General features: G+C 32.9%; 2 protein-coding genes and 1 pseudogene across 2 annotated transcripts; 2 read left to right on the plus strand and 1 right to left on the minus strand.

Annotated features, from left to right (window-relative positions):
* The first annotated feature begins 1,098 nt into the window (after positions 1 to 1,098).
* On the plus strand, positions 1,099 to 5,221 carry LOC114736636 (uncharacterized). The gene is made up of 7 exons (XM_028924514.1): positions 1,099 to 1,197; positions 1,364 to 1,481; positions 1,748 to 1,836; positions 1,910 to 1,956; positions 2,069 to 2,157; positions 3,315 to 3,448; positions 4,541 to 5,221. The coding sequence occupies exons 1-7, from the start codon at positions 1,099 to 1,101 to the stop codon at positions 5,219 to 5,221; spliced, it is 1,257 nt and encodes a 418-aa protein (XP_028780347.1).
* Positions 5,222 to 7,121: 1,900 nt separating this feature from the next.
* LOC114736637 (NADH dehydrogenase [ubiquinone] flavoprotein 1, mitochondrial-like) lies at positions 7,122 to 8,552 on the plus strand. The gene has a single exon (XM_028924516.1). It carries the CDS (start codon positions 7,122 to 7,124, stop codon positions 8,550 to 8,552), a length of 1,431 nt encoding a protein of 476 aa, XP_028780349.1.
* A 3,119-nt stretch (positions 8,553 to 11,671) lies between these two features.
* LOC114736635 (phenylalanine--tRNA ligase, chloroplastic/mitochondrial-like) lies at positions 11,672 to 19,121 on the minus strand (annotated as a pseudogene).
* Between the last annotated feature and the right edge of the window lie 8,162 nt (positions 19,122 to 27,283).

Here is a 27,283-nt window from a genome sequence, read left to right on the forward strand (position 1 = left end):
AAATCATAATTTGATTTCTAACATAACATCCTCATAGTGTTTAAATGGTTATAGCCCCTCTTATTAGGACTAACCAACACCTGTTTGTTAAAATATTATCCTTTTACAAGCCAAGGAGATATTATAATTTCAAATAATATATATAAATTTAATGAGAGATTATCTGTGAAACAGTAAACTTCTTCAAAGATGTTTTGATGATATGCATTTTTCTTCAGAAAAATGAATTCAATTTTAAAATAACATGTAAACTAATTTATATTTTTAAAAACCTAGTTACTGTTGATGTTGAAGTTATTGTTGATTGTTAAGGAAAATTACTAAATACTTCCATATAAAAAATTTAATTATTAAAAAATATGTGACAAAATAAGTAACATGTAGTGGGAAGTTCTAATACAAGAAATGACACTAATTCACACTAGTCACTTGTCAAACTTTTTGATGATCAGATTACTATCGGAGAGTAATTTTCTTTGGTTGTTATATACTTTACAAATACGTATAAATCAATATGTTCGTAATACAATGGTAAAGATATATTTGCATGAAAATTAAACTTTAAGAAATTATGTGTAACTTAAAAAAATTTATCTATGTATACAAATCAAAATTCCATCAGTTTTAAAATGATTCTCATTTGATCATTTCAGAGTTTTCAATTTTTTAATTCGGGTTTTTTTTAACCGAAATTTTTTATCTGGGTTAAAAAACCGCTGTTGAATATAGATTGAATTAGGATTTAGAAGGGGGACAATGTACAATTTCCGTTACAACACAAGGGCAGAAAGTATCACTGTGGTGACACGTAAGCCATTGACCATCAAAAGCACTGTGAAGTCGTTGACGTTTTCAAATACTAATAATAATAATAAGCCCTTTATTTATTATTTTATTAAAATAAAATAAGGCGCTTCTTTCATTTTTGAAAATTTCTTCTTCCCTTTAGCTTTGCATGCGTATAACGGCGTTCTCGTCAGCCGTCTTCTTCCTCTATTTATACGCCCTCCGTAGCCTCGTCTTCCTCCACCCCTCTCTCTCTCTCCCCCCCTCTCTCTCTAAACCTCTTCTTCAAAGTTTGTATTGAGATTTCTGAGAATGGGGAAGAAAGACCAGAATCACCAGAAAGACCCTACCTTCAAAGTTGAAGCTGTTCTTCAACTCATCAGAAAACAATCACCCCTCACTCTCAAACAGGTCTCTCTCTCTCTTTCTTTCTCTCTCTCCTCCATTAATCCACACTCATTTCTTCTTCTACCCACACACACACACACACACAGAAAATGTGAGGATTAATACCTATTCATGGATTTCTAATTAACGCTTAACTTGTATGGTTTTGCTGGTTTGATTAATTTTGCAGGAGAAGTTCTGCAACTATGCTTGTGTTGAACGGTTTCTCAAAGCGAACAAGGATAATGTGAAGAAAGCTGCCAAGCAACTCAGGGCTTGCCTCTCTTGGAGAGAAACTATAGGCATCGGTGTGTGTGTGTGTGTATATACATTCGTCTAGTTCTCTCATCAGATTCTCTCTCTGTAAAAGCTTCATTTCTGGCGTTATTCTAAAAAATCTGCGAATATTCTCCTTTTGGTTCACCCAAGAATTTTGCTGTTTCCTCTCCACTTCCTTTCTGAATCAAGAGTTAAACTATACACTAAAGTTAACACGCAGAAATACATGTAAACTAATTAATCCCCATACCTAAAGCTGAAAGATGATAACTTTTTTTTCTTTTGGGGTAAACAGAGAATCTGATGGCAGATGAGTTCGCAGCTGAAATCGCCGACGGGTTAGCTTATGTGGCTGGTCAGGACGATGAATCCAGACCTGTAATGGTAATTTCACTACCCTTCTGTCTTCTTCCTTCTTCTTTCCATGGAACTGAAAGTTTATTGGCTGTATCCACAGATTTTCCGGATGAAGCAGGACTACCATAAGTCACATTCTCAGAAACTGTAAGTTTCACTCCCCCCCCGCCCCCTACTTTCCCGCTTGCCAAACAGAAGAAAACTTGCACTTCCTCCAAGAAACCAAACTTAACGTTGTAATTTTTTGAAACTTCCAAAGGTTCAATCGCTTGTTTGTGTTCACATTGGAGGTGGCCATTTCAACGATGACCAGAAACATGAAAGAATTCGTCATCCTCTTCGATGCAAGTAAGTGCCTCCAAATATCATATGACTTTTGTTTTGGGAGACCTTATCATTATTAAGATCAAACGGAGAAGGACAGCGAAGCATAGTTTCTGAGGGAGTTTCAGAGATTGTCCGGTGTGCCCTTTGTGTCACGTCTAGGGTGGGATAGGTTGCCTAGTTTGGAAGGGGTATTGTTGGGAATTGGAGTGTCGTCATTTGACAATTGACATTCTGCTCAGAAATTGGTCCATTCATTTTCTTTTTTTTTATTTGAAAAGATTATGCCACTTGATGATTCTCCTCCAGCACTAACTGCTCCTTTTTGGCTTTTGACAGTACCATCCCAAGAGAGATCTTTAGTCTGCATTTCTGTTTCCAAAGTTGACATTGTCCTGAGAATTTTGATTCCCATTCTATCTCTATTCACAGTTAAGGCGTAACCATTTAGTATTTGTTTACTATGATTGTGATTTCTAAAACCACTTATTTATGTAATTCAAAATAAAACTTTTTTTTATATATTTACTTTTTATTTTATAAAATGCAATTGAAAAGCTGCTTTTAAAGATTTTTATCGCCATCACAGACAGTCAGATAGTGCCGGCTAAAACCGCCATTTGTTAAGTACTTGTAAACATTTTTTTACATATATCAAAATAAAATTTTTCTTATATAATAATCTCATATTTTTCTGGTTCTATTTATAGGTCAGAGAGGGAAAATATTTTTTAATACTATTTATAGGGTATTGAAAGAAATTTTTTGTATGGATGTATAATTTTAACCTGCATTTATTATTGTATTGATTTTGTTCCATAAAATATTATATATATTAAATAGAGATAAAATTAAAAAATTGTTGAATTTTAAATAAGAATTAATGAAGTTTAAGATTTTTCTTGATTTGTGTAAAACATATTGAAAGTGACTTATAAATAAAATTTAAAAAATATTTTATAAATAACAATTAAAAAATATATTTTTGAAGGGTTTTATGGCCATTCCAGGCAAATCACAGTTGGAAGTGATTGCCCTTCACTCTCAAGTCTCAATACTCCGACACAGAATTGTGTCTCCCTATTGGTAGACTATTTCCTCATGGCTAAAAGAAAGTGAAAAATGAGTAATTAACTACTGTTGGGTACTGAAAAATGGGTAATTGATTACGTTTGGTGCAGGTTTTTACAGGTCAGCATCAGCTTTAATGAACATATTAGTGGGAGCACTGAAAATTGTGGCAGAGAATTATCCAGGGCAGCTACACAAGGCCTTTGTGATTGACCCTCCTTCACTCTTCACTTGTTTGTGGAAGGTATAATTAAATTCAAATCCCCAAACACTGCCTAATTTTGGTACTTACCAAATTCTGTTCTATTCACTAAATATTATAATTTGATTATATCTTCCTGCTTAATTATAAAATCTTATTTATAATACTCTTCCGATTTTTAATATAGGACCTAATTATTGAGTTGGTTTTGATCCTAAATATAAGACTCATTTATCATATTTATCAATTTTCTCTAAATTACCCCTATGGATACTCCCTCAACCATAATCAAGTAGAAGAAGAATATGAGGTATTAAGAAAGATGATTGTGGTATTTTAGGAAAAACATGTCACATTTCTTATAATTAACTAACATACCTAACTTCCTTAATCTAATCAAATTAGTTAAATAGATCTTATATTAAGGACCGGAAGAGTATATAAATAAGGTCTTATAATTAGAATGGGAGGTGGTATAATTTTTTTTGAATTAAATAGTATAATTTTTATAATTCATATATCAATCACATCACATATATTTAAAATATTAGTTTTAAATTATTAAAAAAAATCTGATTGTAGTGCTCATGTGCATGGCTGCATGCTGTGTTCCCCCTTTTTTGACCATCAACAGAAGGACCACTTGCCCACTGTTGACTTCTCAAAATAGCTAGCTAGTCAGGTCCCCACAAAATCTTATCCCAAGTACATTTGAAAATCTTTTGTTTATTATTTTCTTATACTTTATCTGGGAAATTAATATGCGTTGATCTCTATAATTTTGTACTACTTTTTTGTATCAAGCCCTTCAATTTTATATGGTTTTAATATGATCTTTTTAAATTCTTTTTATCATTATCTTTATAGTTTTACTTGCTTTTTAATCAGATTTTTGTAGTTTTGTTTAATCAATCACATGAAATTATGAGAACTTAATTATAAATCAGGCATAACAGGACATGCTAAAGAGGGGAAAACAATAAAGAATTAATTAAAAATCAGGTAAAATTATTGGGACCTATAAATTCATCTTTTTTAAAAATGCTTACCTCATAATTTCATATTAAATTGATGATTATATAGATAATTATTAATTGATACTACTTTAATGAATTTTGTATATTGCGAGTGCAGGGAGTTCGTCCATTCGTTGAGCTTTCAACGGTGACGATGATGGTATCGTCATCAGACTTTGAAGAAACACATGACATAAACGACTTCGTATCATATCCCCGAGTCTCATCTCTGCGATTTAGTCCGTCCGTCACAAAACCAACGGCTAGAATTGGTTCTTCCGCATCCTCCCGATTTGCCTTCACAGCGTCCAATGGCAATAACTCGTTAAAGCCTTGGTACCTTAGCCTAACTGACACATCAGCATCCAAGGTGGGACCCACAAGCCCCTTGCCCAGACCTATGGGCCCCGCACTGATCTCCCCACTCAACGCCCGATCCTATTCATTCGCGTCGCCAGTTGCTCGTGGGCATCCACGTGGAGGAGATCTCAATGGTGGAGGATTAATTAGACCAAACGCAATGTCGTCTACTCCCATGCCGCAACGTGTCACAGATAGAGAGGCTACCAAGAGGGGCCACTCGTTCTTCCAATCACCGGCCGTTTTCTTCCGCAGGGATGGCCACGTGAGCGAAAACGGCAAGTCTCGAGATGCCTTCTTGCCGTTTTTGAGGTTTTATAGAAGACCGTATAATGAGATGATATATAGGTCAAAGATGAAGCCTCCACTTGGTGGCCTCGTCTCTATTGTCTCTCCACAATTAAGAAGATGTCATGTTTCAATGTCTCAGCGTTTTTGAATGGAAAAAGTAAATTTTCCCCCCAATTTTATTATAAGTTACAAATTTAACTCTTTGGTATTATACTACTATTACATGAATTTCTTTTTTTTTCTTTTAATAAAAGAGTTAGATAGATCATATGGGTTTCAAGCAAATTGAAAATTGTGTTGTTCACAATTTAGTGCACAATGTGACTTGGGAGATGTACATAACTTTGTCCATGGACTCCAATTTCTACTTTTGATGATATTCCATGGTAGTTCATTGGTCCTAATTCTTATTTTCATGTTTGGTTTCTCTCATTTTCATTTTAATTCTTAGAAATTCACAATGAACTTGAAACAAGTTAAAGCATGATATTCCTAACTCTAAAATTTTGTGTTTTAATGCCTTTTAGTGAAAAAGTTTAGATAGACATGTCTTGCACTTAAATAATACTATCTCTAATCTTTAATATAAGATCTTGTTTGATTTTTATTTTGGTCCTAAATATAAGATCCCAATCCACTTTGTCTCTCATATTTATACTTTTTTTTTTTTCAAAATAGTCCTTCTAACAATGGTAATTCTAACCAATATACTTGATTAGCAAGAATATTTTAGGAAAGACAACACATATCTAGAATAAATAACTAACTCAACTTATTTCTTTAATCTCCTCAAATTAGTCAATTAACTTTTATAATTAGGACCGGAGGTAATACTTATAGAAGTGATTATAAGTTGCTCACTAGTAAAATTCTTGCATCACGACCAAATTTATATACATGTTTTTGTGAAATATGGAGCAACTCTTTTTCAAGTAGACCAACTTGAAATGGACTACTTTAATTTATTTTCCTATTATTCCATTTCTTAGAAAGTAATTTTAAATACGAAACTACGCATTATATGTTTATAATGTTCAAATCTCTCTCTCTCTCTCTGAAATAATACTATTATTGCAACACTCAATAATTTAAATCTTTTCTCTTCTGACATGCCATTCTATTAAAAATGGAGTGATCAAAATGAATAAAAATTTATATCAGACCTTATATCTTCTTTTGTTATTACAAATTCTCTCTATTCATTTTTTATATATTTTTATTGCAAATTATCTCTATATTTGATATTCCAGGGCACTAACATTTGAGCTCGAGACATAATGATCCAATTACCAATGTCTCCCCACGAAGAACAACTTTACTAATTTAGCTTTGTCATACCTCAAAATGATTAAAAGTATAGTAGTGTCTGGATATATCCACACACACACACATATATGGACTATCTTATTATATTCATAATTTTAGAATAAAAACGTATAAAGAATTAAGAACTATTTACTCTTATTTTACTTGGTGAAATTCCACTTGTAATTTTGTTCAATGCAATGGAGGCTTGAGAGAAACAAGAAAGCGTCTACCGTGGGCAAAGAATTGGGAACTCAGCTTTGATCGTTGAATCAAACCTATAAAGTAGATCTCAGTTTTCTCCGTTACCGTACCCCACCCTGGAAGCCATCCATATCGGTACCTTCTTCTTCTTCTTGATTTCCTCGTTTCATTCATACATTCAGACAAATATATTCCTGTGAACTTGGGACCCTAACAAGTCATTAATAACTATGCCATTTGACATTGAAAGGAAAAAACATTACTGATTCAGAGGGTTTCATTTCATCATTTAGGTTTCATACACACGAGTTTGTTATAATGCAGAGACTTTCTGAATCAAATATCATAAAATATTGCCATCTACAAATTTGAATCCTTTCCCTGTTTAAGATTTGTTGTTATTGTTTTCCTTCTGATTGCATTGAGATGTTGTAACGGAGACTTTAGCACCGCTTATTTTCCTTTCTCTTATTAACTATAACTTGGTCCTTTTCCATTTCATTGTTATAAAAATTGATCTTTCATTTGATCAGGCAACCATGAAAGGCATTCTTAATTCTCAACAGTACAGAAAAGCTTTGATTCAACTGCAAGCTGATAAATTGTGTTCTGGGTTGAGACTGTTAAGCACTCAGACTACTCCACAACCTCAACCTGCGGAGAAAACTCATTTTGGTGGCCTCAAGGATGAAGATAGGGTTTTTACAAACTTGTATGGTTTGCATGATCCATTTCTCAAAGGTGCAATGAAAAGGGGCGATTGGTATCGGACTAAAGATTTGGTACTCAAAGGAACAGATTGGATTGTGGATCAAATCAAGAAGTCAGGCCTCCGTGGACGCGGCGGTGCCGGCTTCCCCTCCGGCCTAAAATGGTCCTTCATGCCAAAAGTTACAGATGGTCGTCCCTCGTATCTTGTTGTTAATGCTGATGAAAGCGAACCTGGGACTTGCAAAGACAGAGAGATCATGAGACATGACCCGCATAAACTCTTAGAAGGTTGTCTAATTGCTGGAGTTGGAATGAGAGCCAATGCTGCTTATATCTATATCAGAGGAGAATACGTAAATGAAAGAAAATCACTGGAAAAAGCAAGGCAAGAAGCTTATAAAAAAGGATTTTTGGGGAAAAATGCTTGTGGATCAGGCTATGATTTTGATGTTCATATCCATTTTGGTGCTGGGGCATATATTTGTGGTGAAGAAACAGCTTTGTTAGAGAGTCTTGAAGGCAAACAAGGAAAACCCAGATTGAAACCACCATTCCCTGCAAATGCAGGCTTATATGGCTGTCCAACCACAGTTACAAATGTCGAAACGGTGGCGGTTTCGCCGACTATTTTAAGGAGGGGACCGGACTGGTTCGCCGGATTTGGGAGGAAGAACAATGCTGGGACAAAACTATTTTGTGTATCTGGGCATGTGAACAAGCCCTGCACTGTTGAGGAAGAAATGAGCATACCATTAAAAGAGCTAATAGAAAGGCACTGTGGTGGTGTTAGAGGAGGATGGGACAATTTACTGGCAATAATTCCCGGAGGATCATCGGTTCCATTGATTCCTAAGAGTGTTTGTGATGATGTTCTGATGGATTTCGACGCGCTTAAGGTGGCGAACACGGCGTTGGGGACGGCGGCGGTGATAGTTATGGACAAATCAACTGATATTGTGGATGCCATTGCAAGGCTCTCTTACTTCTACAAGCATGAAAGTTGTGGACAGTGCACTCCATGTAGGGAGGGCACTGGATGGCTATGGATGATGATGCAGAGAATGAAAGCCGGCGAGGCGAAACTCGAAGAAATCGACATGCTTCAAGAGCTTACTAAGCAAATTGAAGGGCATACAATATGTGCTTTGGGTGATGCTGCAGCATGGCCAGTGCAGGGACTGATCAGACATTTTAGGCCAGAGCTAGAGAAAAGGATTAGAGAGCATGCACAGAAGGAGGCACTACAAGCAAATGCTTGATTTGCCTCTTTATAATAAGGTTGTTTCTTGGATCTTTTCTTCTCTAAGTTCTATTTTTTCTTTGACTTGCATGTTATTTAATTTGATCTATACAAGTTAAAGGAATAAAACTGTTGGAAATGTTAAATTGATATTAGTTGGTTAAGAATGAATATAGTTGCTTAAGAATTTGCTTGGTTAGGCACAAAGGATTAGGTATTTGCAGTTAATTTTGTAGATTAGATAGTACTCATCTGATTCTAAATATAAAATCTATTTTGTAGTGTAAATTACACTACAAAATGATTTACACTATAAAATAAGTGTTATATTTAGGATCGTAGGAGTAATAAATGTTGCCTCCAACTACTTCATGAACAAGTTCTTATAATGCAAAGCAAGATGTTGCAAAAAAAAGTGGACAGGCTTTTTCTGACAAAAACGGCTTCTATATCTTACCATGTCAGTTGAAATGAAAATCATTCCATTGCGGGATTGGAGATTTTGTTTTAGAATATAGGAATATGTTTTAGAATGGTTTTCTTAGCTAACAAACAAGCTATAGTGTCTATAACTTATAAATAGTACATGTTATAGATTTTACATTCCACATATGTAAAAACTTCTTGTCTCTAAAAGTGAAGTTTTTGATCATATGGTACCTAACTGTCATTTACATTTACCTTTTATATGTGTGTATGTGTGTGTGGTTTGCTATAAATTTATCTTATTTTTTTGTAGGGCACAATTGTATTCATGGATGGAGATAGTTGAAATAAAGCCTCTGTTTTCAGAAAAACAGGGGACTTGTAGGCTTCCATTAAAATTTTGATTTGCAACAGCTTTTTGGACTGTATTTATTTGAACCTGTTTAACTCTTTTTTTGTTGTAAATTATCAATAATATCTGCTTTCTCTAAGTATTTCTTTTTAATGCTCAATTTTGTTTGTTTAATTAATGATAAGAGATGAACTCCGTCATATATGGCCATGAATTGATACCAAGATTAATCTTTTTTTTATTTTTTGAATAGAAAAATATGTACTAATGATCTGAGATTACAAATGAGATAGAACCCACAATCTCCCCACTTTCAAAGGAGCACCAAGCCTTTGACATCCGTTTTGGTTCTGTGAAAATCAACATGATAATGGAAGCAAAGGTGAAAATAGACAAAGGGATTGGGCTCAAGGCCATGGCCATTATTATAAGCAGGCCGACCAATCTGGCTGTTTCTATTTTCATACAAATAAATAAATAGATATTATATATACATATATATATATATATATATTAAGCCTATATTTTTATGGATATAAATTTTTTGTTGTCTAGAGTATCCTCCCACATGAACGGTGAAAGACTAATCTCTCAAGGTATTGTTAGATGCCGTAGCGGGAACCATTCCCAACAATGTTTGTTCCATACACACCGTCTCAAGAATCGAACCCGGGACATGATGTTTAAGGTACCCAAGTCCCTTCCACTTGAACCAATATTTGTTGGTATATGAATATAAATTTAACTCACATTAATTTGACGAAATATCCCAGACTTTGTATGCTTCATTGGGCTTCTCCATACTTTATTGATAAAAGGCCGGTTTGTAATGGTTTATAAACAACTTTTTAACCGAAAAGATTTTTCTTGATTTACATAAAATACGTTTATAAATAATTTTAATAGTAATGCTAAACAGGGCCATATACGGTTATTGTTACTTAAATCCACTTCCATTGCCGGAGTGTCTGTCATGCTTTTACATGTCTCTCTTGACTTATGGTGGTCAGTCGTGTTAAATAAAGTCACCTACGTTGCAGCTAGTTTTAGCCATGCAATCATATTAGAATAAATTTTATTTACTGATTTACTCGTGATGCCAAATCTCTGATCTATCTTTTAACGATAAAATTTATTACTAGTCTATTCTGTTCTATATATGGTGTCCTTCAAAGCCTCATCTTCTCCTTTATGTTCCAAACAATTCACAAGGATATAAGATTTAAGGCAAAATTATTAAAGAAGCCCAGTGTATTATAAAACATTACTCCTATTTTTTTATACAATAAAATTTAGGTGAGTTAAATCTTAAAAGCTCATTAAGAGTAACACATACTTTCAGACTTAGAGTACTTATAAAGATAATAATAAATTGTTCATTGATAAAATCCTCACATTAGGAGCGGAATTCCAACTGATGATTTTGTGAATTATTAATCCTTAAATCACTTTAACAGCAAGGAACAAAAAATCGGATAGGACACTAAACCAGTTGAGGTAGTGGTTCGAGGGTCAGTGGGTCAGATTGGGGTCAAACCAGTCACATTAAAATGATAAAATTTAATTAAAAAGGGAAAACCATATTGGAGGTACTTATACTTTTTTCAATTTTCAATTTGGTACCTATGTGTTTTTTTGTTCTTAACTAAATCTTTATTTTTCTTCTATTAACATCATTAATCCTTATGTAGAGACTAAAGATATCAATAGAACAAAGTTATAAGAGCTAATGTTGCTAAAAAGATAAAATTAAATATTTAATTAAAGGGAAAAAAACACATAGGTACCAAATTAAAAATTGAGAGAAAGTATAAGTACCTTCAATATGGTTTTCCCAATTAAAAATAACAAAGTATAACAACATTAATAATCACTAATAACAAAATGTAAGAAAATACAACAATAATTTGATTGTAATTAAAACAAAATACAATAACATTAAAGATTTTGATCTTTATGATTTCTCAATAACTAAAATTAATAATTATTAATACCAAAATCATTATTAAAATTCATTTAAATATATAGTAACTAAAATATTAGGAGTTGAACGAGAAAAAAGAAAAATAAATAGTAACATAATAATTCAAACTAGTTCATCACCGGTTTACTCCGATTTTTGCTGATTTGCACCGGTTCATCCCAGTTTGACCAGGTTGATACCAATTCATTCTATGACCAGTTCATTGCTTTAACTGAACCAGGCCGCTGGCCAGTTCATCAGTTTTTCAGTTAAACCGACTAGTTTGGCCTCTCTTTTTTTACACTATTTAATAGTTGATCTCAATGTTTTAAAAATCAAACCGGACGTTAAACATAAAGGCCAACAATTGAGTTTTAATGGTTCAACAGTTCCCACGTGGCAAAAATCATTATTATACATCCATCTACAATTTTGCTTGTTCAGCTAGCCATGACCAGCAAGCTATAAATAGTAAAATGACAGTTAAGTTCCGACATTTCATTTAATGACAGTCAGATCCAAAAAACTTGCTCAAAGATAAACGGCAAATACATATTTAAATAGTTGCAAATATGGAAATCTCACTTACAAATCACTAACCTATGGCTTCCACGTTTAAAGCAGTCTCAATCGTGAGTCCGATACTTGCGACTCATCTTTCAACAAAAATTTTGGGGACTTAACTATCATTAATTTAATTTTTTGAGATCTAAGTACCGCTTCCAAATCTCATCATCATTCAATAGCTACGTGTTACATCTGTACATCAACCAATTTGAGAACACAGGAATTGACGTCCAAGTTGAGCGCATCAAAGTTTTCATCTCAGGGTAACTTTCAATTTGCTCTCCGCCAGTTCTCTAACCTTCCACTGCATTCAAAGGTTATTAGGAAAAAAAATTGTAGCTTTCAGACTAAATACGATGAAAAAACTAAAAGCTGGATATAAATAACACCACAATTTCTGATAAAACAACAATAACCTGGAGGTCGTTGATTTCATCGTCGGTAAGAGAACGTTCCATAGACCTATATGCAATCCGATAGCAGTGGCTGGTCATTCCTTTCTTGTTGGTAAAATTGTCTATTAACTTCACCTGGTATTTCAAGAACATCAATAAGCAGGGGAAAAGAATAAGATGATTATACTTTATTTTAAAAACACGTTCTTTTACATAAATATCAAGTTGGGTCAGTTAGTGGCTCAATAATTATCTTGCCTAACCAACTTGGCTCTTATTCCTCTGTGAAATGCTTGATAGTATAACCCGAAATGCACTTTATCAGAGTGAAATTAATATGAAAACAGATTTAAGGGGATATCACAATAAATGTAAAAACCAGAAAATTTTGCTTGCAAAAGTGCTCAAAGACCTACCTCCTCAACAAGATCACCGGCTACACTTCTGACAACTTCACAAAGATTGTTTTCAGTGAACGACTCATTGATCCAGAAGCTCATGTCCTTGTAACAAGGAGGATACTGTCAAAGATTAAAAGAAGAGAAGGTCATCTCAAGTTCTGAAAACTTTATGCAGTGAAGTTACAGAACTACTATAAACCAATGGGCCACCACGACTAAGGAACATAAAATTTATGAAGTGTAAGAGAGTAGGCTAGTACTGGGAAACATATATACAGTGCTTTGTAAGTGGGAGGGACAAGAAAATAAGAGCGCGGTTTGGGAGAGAGCTAGCCCCTCAAAAGCTAGTACCGTTAGTGTTTTCTGCTATTTCCTCTGTAGTTCTCTAGTTGACCTACACTCTTCCAGATTATTATTAATCTTAATATCATTTTGAAGGTGAGTTACATCATAATGACACTTGGATAGACAGATATCAAAACATCAAGGTCCCCAGAGTAAATTCTAGTGATACATTTCCTCAGCTAAATGTTGCCTGCCAAGACAAAGAGATTCACATATATAGGACATGGATCATTTGAAAACTTAAACTCACGAAATCATATACTTTGAAGTTCAAATAACTGCAGCTATCAGAATTAATACTGACCAGACATTTAACACGCGAAATATCAAAGGAACCAACATATACATACTTAACCGCAGAACTAAGGATAACCAAGCACATATACATACATGCCTCAGGCAGAAGTTACCTTCGAAAAAGGCTTAAACTTGACTCCTAACTGGCCTTTAGAGAACTGTATGAAAAAGACAATATAGAATGTGAGTAGCAGAGAAATATGAGGAAGAGAACAAGAGAGGATGTGGGACCTGTACTAAGTGATTTCTAACCTAACCTCTTATGCATAGCAAGAGGCTAGGACAACATATTAAGGCTAATAATTACAGAATAAATGCAAAAATAAATCTCTTTAGTTATGCATAATATCCCTAACAACAGAAAATCAATACTCAATCATCATAAGCAACGTGCACTGTTAAAAGCAGCAAGTGCAAAATGTTAGAGAAGGTGAAGAGTGTGCGTGACTAATATCATCTACTTAAAACACAAACAAACATGAATCGATACTATTTTATAACCTCCCTTAACACAATGCATATAGACTAAATGCCCAAGCTATTTATAAGCATGCAAGCCTTGGAATTGAAGAGACTCCGATAAAACCAAAGTGAAGAGGAAATTAAATACTGCAACAATCCCGGAAACTAGCTTCAATCCAAGAGAGAGACAGAGAAAGAGAGACTACAAAAAGAAGAGACAAAATTCTCAGTTCTTGAGATGACTACATCATTGGCATCAAATATAGTGTCTAGGGACAAGGCCAATAGAACAATGTTGTTAACCATATAGGCCAATAGAACAATGTTGTCCATATACATGGGAGGTAAATCGCTCATCTCGTCCAATAGAGACGAATATCTGGTATGTCAAATAGAACCATAGCTAACCTCTCCAATCCTAGGCCAAAAGCCCAGGCAACATTATTTGGGTGACCATTTCTTTTTAGAATTTCTTGCTCTGTCACCCCACAGCCTAAAACTTCTAACCACTCTTCCTGGAAATAAAATGTCAAACATCAGCTAACTCTGTACAAACATGGAAGCAAATGTTCAGCATTTTCCGTCAATTGTTTTCATCTAATTCTTTTGTTTCTTGTGCATGTTTTGATTGTCTTATAGATATACACAGGCCTGAATGAGGTTTCATCGTACTCTAGACATTAAGTGTAGGGATGGTCCTGTCCATATCAATACAACAACAAGAACAAGCCTCATCCTACTAGATGGGATCTACTGCATGGATCACACTAGGTCCTGTCTATATCAATTCCATTCCTAGATTTATTAGAGACACTCATAAACAACATAGGCAACAAATAAGGCACAGAACCTAAGGCAACATCTTTTTTTTTTTTTTTGATACAAACCTAAGGCAACATCAATCATCCTTCTTTTACATCTTTGTGAACTATTTTACAATTCGGACCAGTCTATTAATTCACATCAATATTACTCTACATGTTTTAAGGAAATGAATGCAAACATAACATAATTGTTAAAGATTGTGCTACTGGTAAACATATATTTTTTTTCTAGTTATTATTTTCCTGCTATGTACTGTTATTATCTTCCGTCATTTTAGGTTAGTTAGCTTCAGGATTTCTTTTGACTATCAATTCCATTACGAATAGATCTGATTCGAATTTAAAATCAGATTCCTCCTCTATATGTACTTTCTGCATTTGATTGACTAACACAGCAGAGGAAGGCAAAAATACCTCTGTTTCCACAACCTTCTAGTAATCTTCTTTTTTTTCTTTTTTGCCTTCTAAATTAGTTGCAGGATAATTTTACATCCTCCTATGATCCACTCTTCTTTCTATTAATAATTTCATTTTCATACCCAAATAAGCAGAATAATCTACTAGAAAATAAAATGAAGTGTATTAACATCTAATCACCACATGGCTTCCCAGTCAAACATAAATAAACTTATTACGTCTTACAAGGCTACCCAAGAAATAACTTACATTAAAATATATCTCAAGCTCAAATGATGGATTGGTAAACGGGAAATAAGTATCCACCCAACGCATTTCCACCGCACCTGCAATTAATAATAAATACAACCATATATGACTGTGAAGCAATGTGGGAGAAAATTTTCTGAATCTCGTTGATTGATTCAAATGTACAAAAACAGGCTATGTATATGCATAAACGAGTAGCATTAAAATATAAAAAGCTAATAAAGACTATACACTAAGCACCTGATCACTGACCTATCTAAACGAGTATTTACAATAAATGATAATATTGCCACAGACAGTACAAGGGAAAGTGTTAGGAATTAGCGATTTGAAGGAAAATCATAACTTCAGAGGAATAACTTAACTAGATTTAGATGTCCAGCTACTTATCTATTTTTTCTTTTTTAAAACATTTCAAGGAACAATTTAGCATTTTATTTTCCAGTTTAAACACTATCTTTTTCTCCAAGAATTTTGCAATAGCAAGGTGAATTTTATTTCAGAATTACTTTTGGTTCATATATACCATATCCTTCAGTCGGTAATATTGACTGAAGTCAAAATAAACCACACAAAAAAAAAGGCATATGCTTATGACACTGGCTTACATACCCCCAATGCATTTCCACTTTACTTGCAGTTAATACTACATATAACCATATATGTCATGACTAAGAAGCAGCACAGGGGAAAGTATTACAATTTAGCAATTTGCAAGTAAATTATAACTTCAGGGGATTGACATAACTAGAATTATATGCCTTTTCATTTATCTTTTTTAAATTTTTGAAGGAACAATTTGGCATTTTAATTTCCGTGCTGAATATGCATCCGTACACATGACATGTTTGACAGTGCTCAAAATAAAAATTCAGTTTCTACCATGTCCACATTGGTTCTTTCATATTCTTCAGATAAATTATCATACAAATTCATATTGACAATGCAATTGCAGTGACTGATTATGTAATCCGCACATTAGGCTATTTGCATTTTGGGAATACCAAATAAATGGCGTGCTAACCCCTCAAGGCATTTCTTTAAGTCAGCTGCTGCATAGGAAGTGGCATCCATTCCCGATGGTTCCCATTCATCTGGAACAAAAACCCGGAAGCCTTCCATCTACACAATCAGACAAAACTAAGAAATTTGGCAGTCCTAATCCTAAGAAAAATCTAATTCCTGGCTAAGGCAACACACCTGATGGAAGACAGGGTAATGAGTTGAATCAATTGAATCTCTTCGATACACATCTCCTGTAACAAGGAAATGAGTGTATCCGCTTCTCAATAAGCCTGCCTGATGAGCACTTGTATGGCACCTAAGAACGGTCTGAGGGTCTATGTAGTATGTATCATTATAACTCCTACTCACATGGTCCTCAGGAACTAATACATCATCAAAATTCTGAAATAACAGGAAAATCATCAGCAAAATATACTACCATGAAGTTCAAACAACCTGAAACAAGCCAAAGAGCAATATATTTCCCTTTAGCTACCCTCAATGTAGTATTGGGCACATTTAGACTGCAAAGGTTGGACGTTGTAGTATGAAGGCAGTACAAATTGATAATTGGCAGAAGTATGAGCAAAAGCACAATAATTCAGCTCTAACAGTAAAAGGTTAACATTAATGACATTTCAAACAAAGCTTCGCTATTAAATCAATTTCTCTTCACTCATTATAGGGGGCTTTGGCAAGAATAAGAATGCTTACATCTGATAGTCGTGCACAGCACTTACAGTAATTTGGTGTTGGTAAGAAAGGAAAAATCTCATTCTTAATGGTGTGCAATGGTTTGCCCTATTTGTGGGACCTTGTTTTTGCAATTTCTTTCAGGTAAGAGAATATATGAAATAATCTTATCAAAAGGCAATACATGCTAAATCAGCTTCCATATAGGCTCATCAATTAAATCCAGAATAGGAATTGTTTCCTTAAATTGATGACATTACATATAGGAATAATTTGGATGAAAAAGCTAATGAACTAACATAATTTCTGAAGGACTAGTAACTTTCAAAAACTTTCATGCTTTATCTTCTGTGGCTCAACAAGGCTTGAAACTTAAAAGTGCATTGGACTTACTTTTTCCAAGCTAGAGGTATTTTAAAAAATATTGTTGACATATCTACAAGTGGAATCAATTACCTATTAGTTTTCTCTTCTAACATCTAGTGCTGACAAGCAGGAAACTCCAGTAACATGCCCTACTCGCTGGAACTATCAGCATGAATGTTGAAGCAAACAAACATAGGAACGGCACAAAAAATATTAAGACTTTTTTAAGAAGCAAGAGCGGAATCATATCCATGGACAGCAAAAGCTAGTAATGGCAAAAGAAAACATAGGATTCAAGTGAAACTAGCCTTAAAAATCTTTTACGTACCTCCTTACTGAAACAATCGGACAAAGATCATCAAACTTATTGAACTTGTTTGAATAGTTGGAATCAAAGTATTCATATATGGCATTCTTCAGTATCCAAGTGGGGTGCTGGTCTCTCCTGTGAAGTTGCAACCCAAGTTTTGAAATATCGTGTCTGGCACATTATTTGTAGGATCGTCCCTCACCACATCTAAGAAACCACAATGAATAAGATATAAGTATGAGTTAAAACAATTAACAATAGAATATATGCGAAGGGCAAGCACATATAGAGTAGGAACTGTACTGATAAAGCATCCACACAACCCCATAATATCCTTCTCACTTGTATTAGTTGATAAAATTCCTCCCAGAAGGCCACAAGAGACTAAACATCACTGAAATGACTTCAATATGATTCAAATTTCAGACTTGAAGAAAACAAGGAAATTGGTAATGGCTCATAATATTCTGTTGTAGAACCCTTTTTTTAACAATACGAGCTTCAGTATTTGATCTGTTAAAACTACATAAGATGAATGAGATTCTAAATGTGAAAAATGAACTTATGTTTCTTTTAAACCTGCCAGTATAAGTTTCCAATTCAAATAGGATGTTTAAAGTACGAAGTTGAAGATAACTAATCACCCAAAAAACAAAAAAACCAAAATAAATATTTGACTACCTTCCCTGGAAATCTTGACACCACCAACATCCAACACTGAGACACTGGTCGCCTCCATTTCTTTCGTGAAAGGTTATCAGTAGAAACAGAACTAGCCATCGACGAGAAAGGTATACATAATGTGAAGCTTCTTAGAGTATCACTTCTACGAAGCAGTGAAGCCCCAGAGAAAAGTGTGGCTTGTACAGAAGAGAGAGCCATTGCCATCCAAATGGGTATAAACTTTTATAGAGGATAAGTATAGCTCACAGAAAGAGAACCAGAGGCAAGATTCGCAGGGAAGTCGAACCACTTGATTAGCTCATAGCACTTCTGTGGAACATTTGTGGCGGTTAAAGTTAACATTTTGAAGACTGGGACATGTACAATCATTTTATAATTTATAAATAAGTTAAGATTTTGAAGACTGGGACATGTATAATCATTTTATAATTTATAAATAAGTATTAACACACACACACGGACATTTACACACAGGCGGAACCACAAAAGTAGGATGTGACTCTCAGTCCGAAAGCCCAGTGAATCAAACAGGACTTCAATCTTTCACCAGCAACCAACTCAATCTCCTCCACTATTTAAATGAACGAAAATGGCAATTGAAAAACACTTAAAATGGAGAACTAATTGAGTGCAGTGATGGAGGAACAAATTGGTAACGGAGAATGATGGAGAGAGCTAGTGTCTTACACAAAACTGATGGAGCCCTAGTTGCAGAGCACAGCCACAGTGAAAGAAGGATGGCGAAGAAGAAGCTCAACTGCTGCAATAGACAGTGACGAAATCAACAAGCACAACGACGAGGAAGGAAATGAGAAGAAAAACGCGGCACAATAGGAACAACAGAGAGGGGATCAGCGAGAGATAATGCGATCTATCTGCATAAATGAACGAAGAGCCCCAAAAAAATTGTAACACAGTAAGGGAAAATTATAAAAAGAGACTGTTGAAATAAAAAACATTACAAACAAAACTCTATTATAATATTTGTATTGGTTTTGACGATAATTTTTGTGAACGAGTTTTTTTATGCAATTTTTTAATTTTTAAAGTCTTTTTTTACCATTTTTTCTAGCAATAATTTTAAATATAAAAACTAATTGAAGGTTTAAATTAATACTCTATATCTTGTATTTATTTTTTTAAAAAAAAAAGTAGTTCCAACAATTACACATGTTAAAAGATTTTCATTTTAATATACATTATTAACAAATATATTTTTAAAAAATAACACTTATTTATTATAAATAACTAATTTAATTATTTTTATAATATTTGCTAATGAGTTAGCTAGCTCATGTATTAAGTAGAAGCAGATGTAGTATTTATTAAGAAGGAATATAAACTTGAAAATACCAAATTACCCTCAAAATTTTAGCTTCCTCCCAACGCAAGAATCTCACAAAAAGTAGTCAAGTGTGAGGATAAAAGATTTGGAATTTAGTGATTTAAAAAAATTATTCTCCTGGCAACAAGGATTTAGTATTGGAAAAATTACACTCAGGTCCTACACAAGAAATTAATTCACAAAAAATCTCCCGAAATCCCAAAATAACTCCCAAGTCCCTAGGGATCTATGTGTAATAAATTATAATTGTGAAATTACCTATTTACTCCTATTCATTTACAACTTCAACAGTAGCTGTTGACAACCCGAGGAGAAGTGGTTAACAACCTCTGCAGTGTCCCTGACAACTCACACTGTCAACAGCCACTGTTGAGGTTGTAAATGAATTACCGTAATAAAATTAATAGGAGTAAATAGGTAATTTCATAATTTCGATTTATTACATACAGGTCCCTGGGGACTTAGGAATCATTTTGAAATTTTCAGGGACTTTTTATGAATTAATTATCTTGTGTGGAACTTATGTGTAATTTTCCCTTTAGTATTTTACAAAAGATAATACTTATTTATCATAAAAAGTTAATAAAAATTTTAATCTCTTAAATTTGTTTTTATTTTGGTTTTAAAATCTCAAATTTCAAACTATAAATTTTTGTTCTTCAAATTTTTTTTTGGTTTATGATATTGATCTCTATCATCTAATAAATACTAAGATTATTTTGCCTATTGAGGAATCAAAACCTATAGTTTAAAACTTGAGAAACTAAAATCAAAATGAAGACAAATTTAGAGAATAAAAATTATATAAACTCTGTTACAGATAATTAACTTAATTTATATTTATATATATATTTTTTTTAGTGTAGAAGACGTGGAAGGTGATTAGTTGTGCGGGGTTGATGGGTTGATGAAAAGCGTGAGCCTTTAACCCCGGGGTTAGGTCGACTGGCTGGGGTCGTCCTAGCTTAACCACGGATCTCGGGTTCGAGACGGGGAACGCAGCACTCCAAGGGGCCAGGGCGCCATCCGTATAGATCCTTGCAAGCCCCGAATCCGGATTATCTGGGGACGTTGTCACGGCTGAAAGACGCCTATTTCCCTGGGATACCGGATGGAGTAATCCAAAAAAAAGCGTGGAGCCTTTGACCCAATCGGAGAAAGTTTGGAGGCCGTCTTGGCCGGAGGAGTTTGCGGAGTCATCATTGTCGTCGGCGATGGAGATTTACGAGATGATGTTGGGGTTAACGATGGCGTTTGAGTACCTGAGCGTTTCATAACGGTGAGGCCTTGGCATTTTAGACGCCTGGGCCGGGAAATTATTAGTATTTGACATCAATTGGGAAGGTATTTTGAGTTTTGCTTGTTTTTAATTTTTAAAACAAAGGTTCAAGAGATAATTTAGTATTTTTTAAGTTTGTATTTTAATATTTAGTCTTTTTAAATAATTAAAGTTTTTAATATTTTTCTTAATAATTTTTTTAAAGTCCTTCCTTCTAATTTTTTGCCCTTTTTTTTTCATTTGTTTATTGGCGTGTCTTCCACAATCCTATAATTTTTTACTAAAGCCTATTTATTTATTCCCCATTTTATGTGATTTAGTAGTTTATAAAATAAATTGTCAAGCCTCTTATTAGTCTTTCATTTTTATTTAGATTAGCTTTTATGACGGTATGTTCCCTATTGCTTTTTGAATAAATTATATTATTATAGAATAAAGAAAATTATAATTGGGCTTTAGCCCGCATCATCCATAAAAAAAACAAAAAGCAAAGAAAAATTAGAAAGTAAAGGAAATTGAAGAAAACAGAAAGATACTCCTCCGATCCTTAATATAAGACCCATTTAACTAATTTGATTAGATTAAGGAAGTTAGGTAAGTTAGTTAATTATAAGAAATATGACATGTTTTTCCTAAAATACCATAATCATATTTCTTAATACCCCATCTTTCTCTTCTACTTGATTATGGTTGAAAGAGTATCTATAGGAGTAATTTAGAGATAATTGATAAATATGAAAAATGAGTCTTATATTTAGGACCAAAACCACCTCACCAATTGGGTCCTATATTAAGGACCGGAGGAGTACAAAGCATGGAAACCAAAAGCAATGTGTTATGAACACAATATATGTGGACATTCATAAGTCTCAATATCTCCTGTTATTTTACAATTATTTTATATTATCATAAATCTATAAATTATGTTAATGTTGAAGTTATAAAATTGTACTCGTACATATGACCATATGTTTTATTTTTAAAATATTAATATTTGATAGCATTTAAATATAAATTTATGTAAACAAAAATGACACATGACCACGTCTGATTGGAGAACTTAACATAATAAATAAAAAAACTTGACTTGAGTTTTTTTTCCTAATTTGTATTAGGCTTAGTCCCTTTTTATTACTCTTAAAGAAAAAAGAAGATATCTCACCATTTATCACTTTTTTTTCTAAACACATGTATTTTTTTATTAGAGGTGATAATATACAATGCATTGTTGGACATTCTTCCTAACAAAAACTCGAACCTTAATTCATTGTGCTATGAGAAGCTAATTCTCCCCATTACATCCAACTCTGTTAGTCATCTCACCATTCATCATCATTTCTATCAACACTCCAGCATTACACAAGCGGATTGCCCAAGGAACGGACAAGCTTAGCTGGATAAGAGACATTCCAACATTTAAGATCCAAGTGGGGAAATTGGATCCAATTTGAAACTGTGTAATGGCCCCTTTCTGTATGTTCTTTTTTACTGGAAGTTCTATAGTCCACGGTTTGACGGTCTCACTGGTTTCTTTTTTATCAAAGGGAAAATTTCCAGCCTTCAATATTTCATCTTTGGCGTTGGCACTTTTCAACTTTACCAAAAATAAGTCATTTTTCATTAACAACAGTTTTTCAACCCCAAACTTTCCCCAGATTTGCCGTGCAATCCATTTATCATTATGAAAAAGGAGGGTTAGCCCCAATAACATAGCAGCACACTACAGCATCATCTTTCCATAACTCAGGTTTCACATCCTTCCTAGCAGTCCTTGCAATTCTACAATTACCCTCATAGCTAGCTTCAATACAATTCAATCTGCTTCCCATATTCTTCAGCTTCCTTTCTTCAGTCTAAAGTCACCGGCAGAATGGAAACCATGAACATTCATTTACCGATGAGTGTTATACCATCAGGTCATAAGGCCATTAACCATATTTTTCATTTTTGGTATATCAAATTTAGCCCATATCGAGCTAGAGGAAGATAGTTGGAACTCTCCCCTCTTTTGCTGTTCCCCTTCTTGTGCCTTTTTTAGATCGAATTGCATATGAAATCACTGGCATAATTTTGTTTTAGCCTTTTGCTTTCGTTGGATGACTTCAACTTTGTAAAGTATTTCATAAATCTAAATTCCTAGAATTTTTATTCATATCAATATGAAACAAAATTTATTAGATTATTATTTATCTCATACGTATACTAGTGAATAAATCAAATTGAAGTTAACGACTAGTTGTCTCAGTGACAATACCACCCGTTATGTTTAAATGAAATTTTAGGTTCGAGTCTGACATTGACATCTTTATATACATTTCATTGTATAATATAAAAAAACAAGAATAAATCAAATTGAAGGCAAAAATACGAGACAAGTCATGATTAAAAGGAATGGATGGAAGGAATACTGGGACCATAGTGTAAGGAGCACACCAAGACAGGCAAAGCATCATACCTTTCCCCCTAGCCCCTCAACCAAGGATGATTTCTTAGTACTTCTTTTTGCTGGCCAAGCATCATATCCACATTCATGTCACCTTCAACCTTATCCTCTTTTACTTTTATTCTTTTTCATTTTTCAAAAATTATTAATATATGTAATATTAAATATAGGCCATCCACTTCATATGTAGGTTGAAGGAAGGTACAACATGACATGTAAAGTGCCATTGAAGTCTTCAAAAATAATTTTTCAGTCATAATTTATAAAATGAGATATAAACCAGCCTTAAATTGTGGCTTTTTTCTAATACTCCTCTAATCCTTAATATAAGACCTATTTAACTAATTTGATTAGATAAAGAAGTTAAGTAAATTAGTTAATTATAAAAAAAATGATATATTTTTCCTAAAACCATAATCATCTTTCTTAATATCCTTCCTTCCTTTTCTACTTGGTAATGATTGAAGGAGTATTTATAGTGGTATTTAGAAAAAATTGATAAATATGAGAAATAGGTCTTATGTTTAGAACCAAAATCAACTCAACATTAGGTCCTTAATAAGAGTATATATACACACACAATTATTCCATGTTAATCTATGAGCTGAAACGGGAGAATATTAATTATAAATTATGAATAATACAACGTAAATGTTAGCCATCAACATTTTAGTTTTTGATAGTACAAATAAATTTTAAAAGCTATTTTAAAAATATATTAAAATAATTTTCATTGATATTTTAAAATACACTTTGGGCATCTAGCAATTATAAGATAGTATTTTTATGTTGTTGGAAAAAAGATAGCAAATTAGAAAGACAAAGTAAATTAAAATCTTATATTTAAAATAAAATTTAATTTTAAATTATTATCATCTTATACTACATTACAGGAGCTAATATATAGCTAAAATCAAAATTACATTGAATTACATTTTGTTTTTTTCCCATGGCGTAAGTGGTTAAAAGCCCATTGCTTTGAGCAGCGCGTGCAAACTCAAAGCGTGACTGTGCAATTGCATGCGGTGATTCATAATAATTTTAGGAAAAATTTTGTTGAAAAACGCAATACAGAATTAATTTCAAAGAACTCTCAAAACTTTTTGAAATTCACTGTAAGACCAAGGAAAAAACTGATATTAATTCCATAAAAAAATGACATTATTGCCCCTTATGTGAACAATTGTGGGAGAGCCTATTTGCAAGTAAGACTAGATAATTTGCAACATACATACATATATTTACAACTGGAATTAGTCCATTTACATGTCACCTCTTTCACCTGAGGAAGGTTTCCGTGAGTGAACAAGTATGAGAGAGCCTATTTATAATGAGACTAGACAATTTGTAACATACATACATTTATTTATAATTGGAATTAATCTGTTTACATGTTACCCCTCCTTCACTTAAAGAAGGTATCTGTGAGTAAACAAGTATGGGAGAGACCATTTGCAAGTGAGACTAGACAATTTACACATATATACATTTATTTACAATTGGAATTAGTTCGTTTACATATTACCTCCTCCTCACTTGAAAAAGGTGTCCGTGAATGAATAAATGTGAGAGAGCCCATTTGTAAGTGGGACTAGTCAATTTGCAACATACATACTTTTATTTACAACTGAAATTAATCTATTTACATGTCATCCTGCAATAAGTATTATGAGGGGTAATAACGTCATTTTTTGTGGAATTAATATCATTTTGCCTTCTTGATTCTGCAAATGAAGTTTCATGGAGTTTTGGGGCTCTTTAAAATTAATTATGTACTGATATCTTTAAACAAAATTTTCTTTAATTTTTATTCGTGAGTGAAAATACCTTTCAAGAACTGAAAGTTTGAGCCACAATTTTTGGGAACATTATTTATAATGTTAAAAATAGTAAAAGGAAATACTATTTTTTAAAACAACAATAAATATCAAATATTATAAACCAAAGGTTTTTTATTTTAATTGGAATGAAAAGACAATATTTTTTTTCCATACAAATAAGTTTCCCTACATCCTCATTATGCCTTTTTCTATTTTATATTCCTTTTTATTCTTATAATAAAATATTTTCTTCAATCATTAATATAAGAATTAGTTGGAAGTTGAGTTTAATCCTAAATATAAAAGCTCAATTCATTTTGTATATTATACTTGTCATTTTTTTAAATTATTACTATTAATTACACATGTCAAGTGAATTTTATTAAGAGATAGTTTTAATACAAATAATTTGAAAGAGTATTTAATGAAAATTAACATATAATTTTTACAAGTAACTACAATTAATTTAACTAATTTTCTTAATATATTCAAATTAAATAAGAAATAATTCAACTCTAAGGTTTTATTCATACCTTGAGTTGAAAGTTAATCTTTTCTATTGACTCTCCATTAAGACTTTATCATTAGCCGGAAAAAAAGGCGTGCATTTGGGAATTTTCTCTCATACATGCAATTCTTATAAAAAGTCCTTTGTCTCCTCTTCAAATTTTCTCATTCACATCTTGTATATAGTTTTGATCCATGCAACACAAACACATTTCTTTTTTTAAGAATTTTCAAAATGCTTATCTTGTATATAATTGTAATTTTTTTCAGAGTCAATAAACACCAAAAAGTAAGTCTTTTCTCTCCAATATAATACTTTTTCATTAATCTTTTAGTAGATAGATCACTTTTTTTTGTTGTTAAACACATGTTGTCTTATTGGAGACAATCATTTTATCATACATTAAATATAATTATCTCTTTTAATAAGAATTCGAATATTAATTTGTCATGTTCTAAGAGATTAACCCCTATTCCTCTAGTTAGATGGATAACTTTTGTTGTGACTCTTGGTGGCGTAAATCAAAAGTTAGATAGATAACTTTTGTCACTCTTAGTAGCGTAAATCCAAATTAATTCTTAGAAGTGTAAGTCTGTCATCCTAATTTATGTTCAATTACTCTTTCCCATAATTTTATTGTCTGACTTAAATTTATTGCACAATTCTAAATATCAACTTTTTTTTTGGTAAATAGAAATTACGGTGACAGGGGATCATCCTTATTGGCATTTGTTTAGAGCAAAATTTTATTAATTGAGCATGTAAGAATCATTTTAACGATATGATTTTATTTTATTCCTTATATTTTTTGTGTGGAAAACATCATGCTAACGTCAATATTGCATAATCAGGAAATCATCTAATGACGCCTCCACCTGTGGGCCAGAGGGACCCACAAAAGTGCATGGCAAGAAAGAACTTCGGCACTTCGCAATGCGGCCGCGGGGGACAATTTGTGAGAAGAATATGTTACTAAAAATATATTATTTTAGTAATTAATATAATAAATTTCAAAATTCTGGCGTTATTTGTGTATTTTTAAATCATCATTTATATTTGTCAGAATTATTATCATACATTACAAATGGCAGAAAAGAGAGGGAGAACAAAAAAGCAGAAGAGAGAAAAAGAGACTTTAGAGACTGAAAAGAAAGAAGAAAATCAAGGATGAAGGGAAGATCATAGGCAAATGGCAAAAAAATAATCTTAAATTTTAAAAAGATAAATAGGTTGACTATTTGTATAATGGTTTTGATTACTCTTATAATTTGTCATTTTTGAAGTTCAATAGATATTTTTTTTAATCATTTTCTCAATAAACTTGTTTGAAGTAATTTATAAATAACTTTTTAATCGTGATTTACAAAATACAAGATAAATATATGATATGAGTTTTGTCTCAATTTATATAAAATATACTTACAAGTAATTTTTAAAACCATGTCAAACAAGCCCAATATCTAGAAGGGAGAATCCCAATTCAATCCAGCCGAAAGACCTAAATTCAGATTTAGGCCTACACTTTTAGCAAATTCCTAATTAGGCCATGAGACCTAATTAGGGATTTTTGAATGTTGTTAAATCACCAAAATGTCCTTC

Source organism: Neltuma alba, unplaced genomic scaffold (assembly GCF_004799145.2).
Source record: "Neltuma alba isolate B1F8T4 unplaced genomic scaffold, ASM479914v2 tig00013348_pilon, whole genome shotgun sequence".
Lineage (NCBI taxonomy): Eukaryota > Viridiplantae > Streptophyta > Magnoliopsida > Fabales > Fabaceae > Neltuma > Neltuma alba.

Coding starts and splice junctions, on each gene's coding strand:
- LOC114736636 (XM_028924514.1), top strand. CDS start 1,099: ATGGGGAAGAAAGACCAGAATCACCAGAAAGACCCTACCTTCAAAGTT. Junction 1,198..1,363: donor CACCCCTCACTCTCAAACAG/GTCTCTCTCTCT, acceptor TTAATTTTGCAG/GAGAAGTTCTGCAACTATGC. Junction 1,837..1,909: donor ATGAATCCAGACCTGTAATG/GTAATTTCACTA, acceptor CTGTATCCACAG/ATTTTCCGGATGAAGCAGGA.
- LOC114736637 (XM_028924516.1), top strand. CDS start 7,122: ATGAAAGGCATTCTTAATTCTCAACAGTACAGAAAAGCTTTGATTCAA.